Source organism: Mercenaria mercenaria, chromosome 7 (genome assembly GCF_021730395.1).
Source record: "Mercenaria mercenaria strain notata chromosome 7, MADL_Memer_1, whole genome shotgun sequence".
Taxonomy (NCBI): Eukaryota; Metazoa; Mollusca; class Bivalvia; order Venerida; family Veneridae; genus Mercenaria; species Mercenaria mercenaria.
In genome coordinates, this window is record NC_069367.1 from 1,174,775 (window position 1) to 1,184,190 (window position 9,416).

General features: G+C 36.7%; 1 protein-coding gene across 6 annotated transcripts in view; it reads left to right on the forward strand.

The window, feature by feature from the left end:
* Positions 1-7,230, forward strand: part of LOC123555143 (malignant fibrous histiocytoma-amplified sequence 1-like) — a 30,730-nt gene extending 23,500 nt beyond the window's left edge. For 5 of the 6 annotated variants that reach the window (XM_053547341.1, XM_053547340.1, XM_045345792.2 and 2 more), the window contains 2 exons: positions 378-545; positions 5,872-7,230. In XM_053547341.1, the coding sequence (XP_053403316.1) occupies positions 378-545; positions 5,872-6,578 (875 nt within the window). In that variant the 3' untranslated portion in view covers positions 6,579-7,230. Of the gene's footprint in view, positions 1-377; positions 546-2,302; positions 2,401-5,871 lie in introns of all 6 variants that reach the window. The other variant, XM_045345794.2, reaches the window with a different exon arrangement.
* Positions 7,231-9,416: the final 2,186 nt, after the last annotated feature.

Genomic DNA, 9,416 nt, shown 5'->3' on the forward strand with positions numbered 1-9,416 from the left:
TTAGCGTTATAGGACATAATGTAGATTAATATTCATTAATATTTTGAAATCGCAATTGACATTATTCGCGATATCAGCGAAAAGAATACCATCGCGAATATTGTCCAATTTATAGTAAAAGCTCACGCTTAAATAATAAACTAGCCATCTCTCAAGTTAATTTGAACTTGGATCTTAGATTAATATACCTGTCTAAACGCAGGTCTTTAAGTAAACTGAGCGTCTTCAAGAACATATTTTCTTATTAAAAATATGCCATTTTCATAATTAGCTAGCAGGATGTTACAGCCTATTGTTGAAAATGACTTTGTAAAAACTTAAGCATGTTTACATGTTCAATACAGTATTTTACTTTCCAATTACATTTCGAAATGCAGGTGTTTTAGTTGAACGTCTGATGGAATGCCCGAACTGCAAGATGTTGTCGTTTATTGGGGAATGGTTGACCCCCAAGGAGACACAGGGGATGCCCACGAGACCGTGTGCTGAGTGCCACGAGGAAATAGACACCGCTTTCCTCGCGCAGCCTAGAGAAAAGAAACGAGGTAGGTAGTAACGTAGATAAGGCTTCATAAACCTCTGAAATAAAACGCGAAATTGAAGACATGTCATTAGAGGTGAAATAATTCTTCAAACTGTTCAAAACATACACATCTTATCTTGCAATATATGACATCACATTTGTTACAAAGACTATCATTACGGAAATTACACAACATATTTAGCTGTTATATCTAACTAATGAAACATCCTTATTTACTGACTTAATAAAACAGAAAAAAATACATCTTGTAATATCGTACTTATACATATGAGCCGTGCCATGGGAAAACCAACATAGTGGGTTTGCGACCAGCATTGATCCAGACCAGCCTGCGCATCCGCGCAGTCTGGTCAGGATCCATGCTGTTCGCTTTCAAAGCCTATTAGAATTAGAGAGACTGTTAGCGAACAGCATGGATCCTGACCAGACTGCGCGGATGCGCAGGCTGGTCTGGATCCATGCTGGTCGCGAACCCACTATGTTGGTTTTCTTATGGCGCGGCTCATATTTAGTTATTTCAATTGTTCCTATATATATTTCCTACACGTGTCATTGTTATAAGTAAGTTTTTAGAAATTTTCTGAAAATGCTCAAAGCTGATCTTTGTGTAGTTCGTGTGTTAAATGTATATCATGTTAGCTGAGACACTATTTATTCGCCTTGTAGAGAATGTTAATCTGTTGGTGTGATTGTAATTTCATCCAAAACACATATCTTAAAGACGCTATCATAAAATCCCGAAAATAAGTTGGTTTGGAATAAACCAGGGCTCAAAAATAAGCCACCGGTTTCTGGCAGTGCAATATATATCAGAAATTTTGCTGGGTTGGAAAATAATCCGCCTGCAATTCATATAGGCATATTATAATGATCATTCTTGTATGTATGTCTAACTTTTTTTTCTTTCCTGACAGCTTATGGTTAACTGTTAGCGAACTGTAAAATATACGATCAAATATTGATAAATGAATAGATTTTCTTGTACTTTGTATTTTTTACGGAATCGGTCGGGATTTTCTGCAATTTATAAATCATATTTATTTAAGGTAACGTATTGTTTGGATCAGGCAGCTTCATTCTAGTATATAAGTATAATTAATCGTATCATATAACGAAGCACTTCTGGTGTTATTTTTTCATGACTTTATGTTTGTTTCAATTTATTTTTATGCTTACAAATGTAGGAGTTGTTGGTTTGTGATGTTTTCAATTATATCTTTATTAACTGATACTATGACTAAGTTGAAACTAGTCCCTTCTTTTACATTCTATATTCTGTTTGAACAAAGTAACTTTTTTCATTTCTGAAACTTATTACTAAGAGGTTTAACACTGAATCTTTCTGGAATATTAACAGCTGTTTCGGGGTTATTTTAAAGAGTACAAATATCTCTTCTTTTTTTTTAATTTATGATTTGGATATGGAAACTTTAGTATATATTTTCATGAGTTAGAATTATGAAATTTCAGCAAAAGATAATTTCTGTTTCAACAGGGTTATATCATATTTATGCTGTTACGAGGGAAACAATTTATGGAATTTCATTTACGTCACCGATATAGCAATTCTTGAACTTTTCTTAACTGTCAAATCTCTCTGAATGCAGTTTGGGGGATTCTTTTCAAGGGTTACTTGTTTGGTGTATTGTGCTAGGTTAAAGGTACCCACATAAAGAGAAAACAATTCTTACACAAATGTGACGCAGTGAACATTTTTTAAGAAACCTTATTTTTATGTCAACACTGCTTGTTTTTCAGTCGACATTAGCCAAATACGGCGGAGAATTCATTCAGCGCGGGAACAAAAATCAAATTAGTAAACCACGTGACATTGTATCACGTTTTAGTTAGTTGTTGTAAGTAATTGTGTGCATGAAGAGAGCACGTTATAACGTGCAAACACGAGCTATATATGTATTCAGACCCACGTTGGTTTTAATATGTCTTTGTTTTGTTTTCAACATGTTTTCACCCAAATTTGTTTTAATTTTGCTTATTAATCGATAACATTTCTTTTATTTTAATTTAGTTTTTCAGCGAATAACTTTCTAACTGTGCCAGTTTAGACGAATTAATATGAATAACTCGTACTCTGTTTTTGAAATTTTTGTAGAACGTTATATTTTTTTCAGTTCAGTTATTACTTAGTACAAGATTGTGAATTTCTTATCAAAACTTGTTAAATTTTTTATTGAAATTCTAAATTCTAATCAAAGATTGTGAAATTCTAATTAAAGATTTCTCGAATTATCATTCAGTAGAAGAAACTAGTTTGGTGCATGAAATTTAAGCCGAGCCTGCAAAGGTTCAATTTCAAAAGCAGAGTTAACTGACAAAAGTTTGAAAACTTTAAAAAAAATTTCTTGCTCAAGTAAGTAGTGTTAACCTGTAATATCAAAAACCGCACGTGGAAAAATGATTATCATATTTTTAGCTCACCTGAGCACAAAGTGCTCAGGGCGAGGTATTGTGATCGCTCACCGTCCGGCGTCCGTCCGTCCGTCCGTCCGTTGTACGTCCGTCCGTTGTACGTCCGTCCACACTTTCCTTTAAACAACATCTCCTCCTAAACCAACAGGCCAATTTTGATGAAACTTCACAGGGATGTTCCTTGGATGGCCCCCTTTCAAAATTGTTCAAAGAATTGAATTCCATGCAGAACACTGGTTGCCATGGCAACCGAAAGGAAAAACTTTAAAAATCTTCTTCTCAAAAACCAGAAGCCCTAGAGCTTAGATATTTGGTGTGAAGCATTGCCTAGTGGACCTCTACCAAGTTTGTTCAAATCATGACCCCGGGGTCAAAATTGACCCCGCCCCAGGGGTCACTTGATTTTACATAAGAAAATCTTAAAAAAATCTTCTTCTCAAAAACCAGAAACCTTAGAGCTTAGATATTTGACATGTAGCATTGCCTAGTGGACCTCTACTAAAATTGTTCAAATCATGACCCTGGGGTCAAAATTGACCCCGCCCCAGGGGTCACTTGATTTTACATAGGAAAATCTTCAAAAAATTTCTAAAAATAAACCAGAAGGCCTAGAGCTTAGATATTTCACATGTAGCATTGCCTAGTGGACCTCTACAAAATTTGTTCAAATCATGGCCCCCGGGGTCAAAATTGACCCCGCCCCAGGGGTCACTTGATTTTACATAGGAAAATATTTAAAAAATCTTCTTCTCAAAAACCAGAAGCCCTAGAGCTTAGATATTTGACATGTAGCATTGCCTATTGGACCTCTACTAAAGTTGTTCAAATTATGACCCGGGGGTCAAAATTGACCCGCCCTAGGGGTCACTTGACTTTACATAAGAAAATCTTCAAAAGTTTTCTAAAAATAAACCAGAAGGCCTAGAGCTTAGATATTTCACATGTAGCATTACCTAGTGGACCTCTACAAAATTTGTTCATATCATGACCCCTGGGTCAAAATTGACCCAGCCCCAGGGGTCACTTGATTTTACATAGGAAAATCTTCAAAAATTTTCTAAAAATAAACTAGAAGGCCTAGAGACTAGATATTTGACATGTAGCATTGCCTAGTGGACCTCTACAAAATTTGTTCAAACCTTGTCCCCCGGGGTCAAAATTGACTCCGCCCTAGGGGTCACTTGATTTTACATAGGAAAATCTTAAAAAAAAATTCTAAAAATAAACCAGAAGGCCTAGATCTTAGATATTTGACATGTAGCATTGCCTATTAGACTTTTACAAAGTTTATTCAAATCATGACCCCTGGGGTCAAATTGACCCTGCCCCATGGGGTTACTTGATTGTACATAGAAAAATCTTCAAAATTTTCTAAAAATAAACCAGAAGAGCTTAGATATTTGACATGTAGCATTGCCTAGTGGACCTCTACAAAAAGTTTTCAAATCTTGTTTTTAAAGTTACTTAAAGAAAATTTCAACTATATTTTCTCATAATTCTTTTGATTGATTTCTATTATGATCTTTTGACCTTGAAGACTTGTCCTTAAGTGCAATGATAACAGGTGAGCGATATAGGGCCATCATGGCCCTCTTGTTTTATATAAATATGTTTTCTGTCTGATCAGTCAGATAATGACTTTTCTTTTTTAAAGGTTTTTCTATTTTATCTATTTTCAGTGACAACATTTTTATATACCTTGTAATTGATTCTGAAATATTTGTGGCTACTATTGTGTATAAAAAAGCAGTACCTTCGATATAATAAGTTTGTTGAAAACACGAAAAAGGAAAACACCAAGATAAAAATCAAAAGAATAAGTTGCCGGTGTGTGCTTTCCAGCTATAATGGCAGAACTGGTTTCAGAATGAACCTGTGGCATTAGTGCCACTAGGCGTGTCATTATGGTAAGAAGGTACAGTCATGCCATATAACACGTGCTCTGGCCCGAGCTCAGTTGGTTACTAGAAACCCGTTCTTCGCAGCGAGATGAGTCTTTTCTTGCAGGCTAACATTGTTATTTACTTGCAGCAAGAGATAAATTAGTTTCTGTTATTAATAACTATTACTCTGACCTAATAAATATAATATACATTAATTAATGTTGCCTTAATATCAAATTATATTATTTGTTTGAATAAATTGCACTTTATATTTCAATAAAAAGATAGTAACTACTTGATTCGTACTTTTTGAAGATTTCAGTAGTTTCGTGACATTAAGGCAACATTCGTAAAATATCAGTAGAAATTTTTCAGTTTTCGATTTTTCTTTGTAACTTTCTTTCTTTGTTACCAGATTTTAGTAGAGTGTGATTTTTATCCGAATATTGTATTATGCAGATCGTTGTATACATTTTGCTTTTTTGTTTTATGAAATTTGTTTCTAGATTCTATGTAAATTTGTTGATTTAGTATTGTTACCCCTTGTAAAAAATGACCATCGAAACGCACTTTGAAATTAGAATGTAACGTCAAATAATTTAATTGTAAGCAAAGAAGACTGGTTCTTGTTTTTATTTATAATCGTTCACCAGTTAGAGAATAGAATTTAAATGATTTTAAGATTTCTAGATTGTTTTTAGTTTGGAATAAATGCATGCAGTTCTGGTGCTTTAGGATATTTATCGCTGTTATATTGTAAGGGAGCTAACCCGTACTGACAGTCTGCATTTTCCGTATGCTATTTCGGCATCATCCGGTTGTTTTGAAAAAGCAATTTTCTGTTACGTCCGAAGAATGCCGGAATAGCGTGCGATAACACGTGATTGCACAGAAATGGCCGATTGTCATAACGAATCCACAGCCTTGAACCACAGATTCTAATATCATATGGTCGCTTTTTGTCTTATTCACAAAATTAACATAGAATATTTCATTTTTCATTCCTATTTGTAGATGATGTCCGGCTTAATCTTGCGCGCATGCGCCAGAAACGTCGTGACGCCCTAAAAGGTTCCGCAGGTTCTAAATTAATGTCAGTTCAAGCGCCTGCACGACATGGCCGCCGGGCCGCCATAATGCCGACGGAAAGTACCTTAATGGCTCGACCGAGTGTTTCTACAGCTGGCGAAAGTGAAAATGATAACGAGACTTGTGACGAAAAAAATCCACGAAGATCGACAGGATTTCTGCCAGGATTAAATGCAGAAGAAATGACTTCTTTTATGAGCAAACTCGAAAACGACACAGGAGATGCCAGTAAAAGCGACAGCGAGGCTGATGTCGTCACACCTTCAGGGCAAGCGGTCGGTTTACTGCCGGGACTCAATCCAGGAGAAATGGCGTCATTAATGAGTAAAATTGGTAATGATTCAGACAAAGAAAGTAATGCTGACAGTGAAATGCACAATGACTCTCCGCCAGCATTTGGAGTATTACCAGGTCTGAATCCAGGAGAAATGGAATCATTTATGAACAAATACGCAAATAAAACTGGTACAGACAGTAACGGCGAAAGCGAAGTTGATGAAGGCGAATTTGCTGCCCCAGAAATGGGAATTTTACCTGGTCTAAATCCTGAACAGATGGCGTCCTTTATGAAAAAAATAGAAAACGATACTTCCAACATGACTGACAATGACAGTGACAACGGACTAGAGTGAAATAATATTCAGAATATTCTACAAAGCCCTCCATGTTTAAGTCCTGAACGAGTGTCAAAATTTGTAAGCTAACTCCTATAGCATATCAGTTACTAAATTAGTAATTCGTTTCTTGCTGAGCTGTCTGCCATGTCGACCCTGTGGTAACTATTACCTGGAAGAAATAGTGTACTTTTGTTTTAGTCCTTAAATCTTTCTACGCAATTTTTTTAACTCGGCGCCATTATCATACAACCAACAACAACAACACAAATATCCACCACTGTAGGCTTCCATCTGTTTTACGTTAACACCATTAAAATGCACGTTTTATACACTAACGCTTTTTTTTTTTTTTGCAAAATGAGAAGATGCTTATTCATTTCTGGTCACCATCCAAAAACAACACACACGAAGAACTTGGTTTTTATTGGTGTTAAGTATATAGATCATCCATCTTTTGGGCCTGGTTAAATACCATTCTCTAATTTGTAACCATCTGATTGCTTGCTTCTTGACATAATGTTTTAATTGACCAATGACAAGTCGCATTCTATGATAGGTAATTCCATAACGGACAGATCACAACTTTCACTTAGAAAATCATGTAATTTAAAAGTTTATATTTTTATGCAGATTTTATTAAACATGTTATAATAAAATTGCCATTGATTATGTTGTTTTATCTATTTCCGTGCTGAATTGCTGTCATTGTGTTTTGTTGCCATGTTTTATTATATACTTTGTACTTGTAGTAAGATGCCCGTATGCACTTGTAGTAAGATGCCCGTATGCACTTGTAGTAAGATGCCCGTATGCACTTGTAGTAAGATGCCCGTATGTACCACTGGCACCAGATCAGAAAGAAAATGCCTCCGTACGTGTTATACCCTACCCCTAGGTATTCTATAAGAACCATGGTCGTGAACGGAAAAATATACTAACCCGTTTCAATCGCTCATTTCATACCTTAAACTCGCAGTGGGGTAAATGTGTACTATGGATATCAAACAAGTGGTAATTTATCTTCCATTGTGTACCGGTCACATTTTTTCAATACATTTTATCTTAGAAAAACAACGCGTTGTTTATAGTAATTTCAACATTACACAAAAAACCTGCTTGAACTTCCCTGTTGAAGTTCCGTTCTAGATTATAAAACGATTCTGATTGGCTGTTGTAAAAATGTATGTCAATCGTCATTTTACTACACGTGTTTCGCTAAAATGTGAAAATGCAGCAAAATGTGCAAAATGAATAAAATATACAGAACAGATGCAGACCAATGTACGATTTCAAATTAAAGATCATATACAAGATGAATTTCTTTCATCATTTCGAGTTTTAGTGTAAAATTGTGATTTTTGAAAAATCTGTTTTTGTTTGTTTACGTTTCGCCAAACATGTGCGCACTGCCGTGACCTCTAGACCGGATGTTCATTAGGGAAGTTAAAGCAAGTTTTTTCTGTAACGTTGACGAAAGCATAAAATATGTTTATAATCTCAGCAATATGGAATATTGAGACAATGTGACTGGTGCACGATGGAAGATAAATTATCGCTTGTTCAATATACTAGGCATAGGCACCCGATTTTTTGGGCTACGCTCCTGCACCGCAGAGCGCGCGCGCGCCGACATATCGTACCATGTCATGCACTGTAATTCAACCTACCTATATAAAAGGTGAAAAGTCCACAAATCTCCCGTTTAAGAAATGGCATATTTTCTCCTGTTACTAGGTACCCATTCACCGAACTGTGCGTTTAAGTTGAGAAATGTACGATTGAAACGGGTTAGTGCACTTTCCCGTTCATGACCATGGTTCTTATAGAATACCTAGGTGTAGGGTATAACACATACGGAGGCATTTTCTTTCTGATCTGGTGCCAGTGGTATGTACTTGTAGTAAGATGCCCGTATGCACTTGTAGTGAGATGCCCGTATGCACTTGTAGTGAGATGCCCGTATGCACTTGTAGTAAGAGGCCCGTATGCACTTGTAGTAAGAGGCCCGTATGCACTTGTAGTAAGAGGCCCGTATGCACTTGTAGTAAGAGGCCCGTACGCACTTGTAGTAAGATGCCCGTATGCCCTTGTAGTAAGAGGCCCGTATGGACTTGTAGTAAGATGCCCGTATGCGCTTGTAGTAAGATGCCCGTATGCGCTTGTAGTGAGATGCCCGTATGCGCTTGTAGTGAGATGCCCGTATGCGCTTGTAGTGAGATGCCCGTATGCGCTTGTAGTGAACGTATGCGCTTGTAGTGAGATGCCCGTATGCGCTTGTAGTGAGATGCCCGTATGCGCTTGTAGTGAGATGCCCGTATGCACTTGTAGTAAGATGCCCGTATGCACTTGTAGTAAGATGCCCGTATGCACTTGTAGTAAGATGCCCGTATGCACTTGTAGTGAGATGCCCGTATGCACTTGTAGTAAGATGCCCGTATGCACTTGTAGTGAGATGCCCGTATGCACTTGTAGTGAGATGCCCGTATGGGCCTCGACTTATGATTGAAATCTTAAAAATCTTGAATAAAATCTGTAAAAAGATCCTTTGGAAGCAAAGAATGCAACCAAGAAGAATAATAGCTGACTTGATTTGATCGAGTCTGTTCATTAGAGGTAATGAAATGTGTAACACCTCCCACGCTCCTAGCACCTGCGGAACTCATTTACATATATGTTGAATGGACTCCCTGATCCCAAAGGACCAGAAAATATAACAATACTAAATCCAAGTACGGGGAGACTTTTTACAGCCGCCACACGGCACTTAAAGATTGCTGTTATGATAGGTGTGAAGTCAAGTTGCAAAACAATTCATTAAAGCGGCTAACTCAAGACATTTCAGGCGAAAAATAA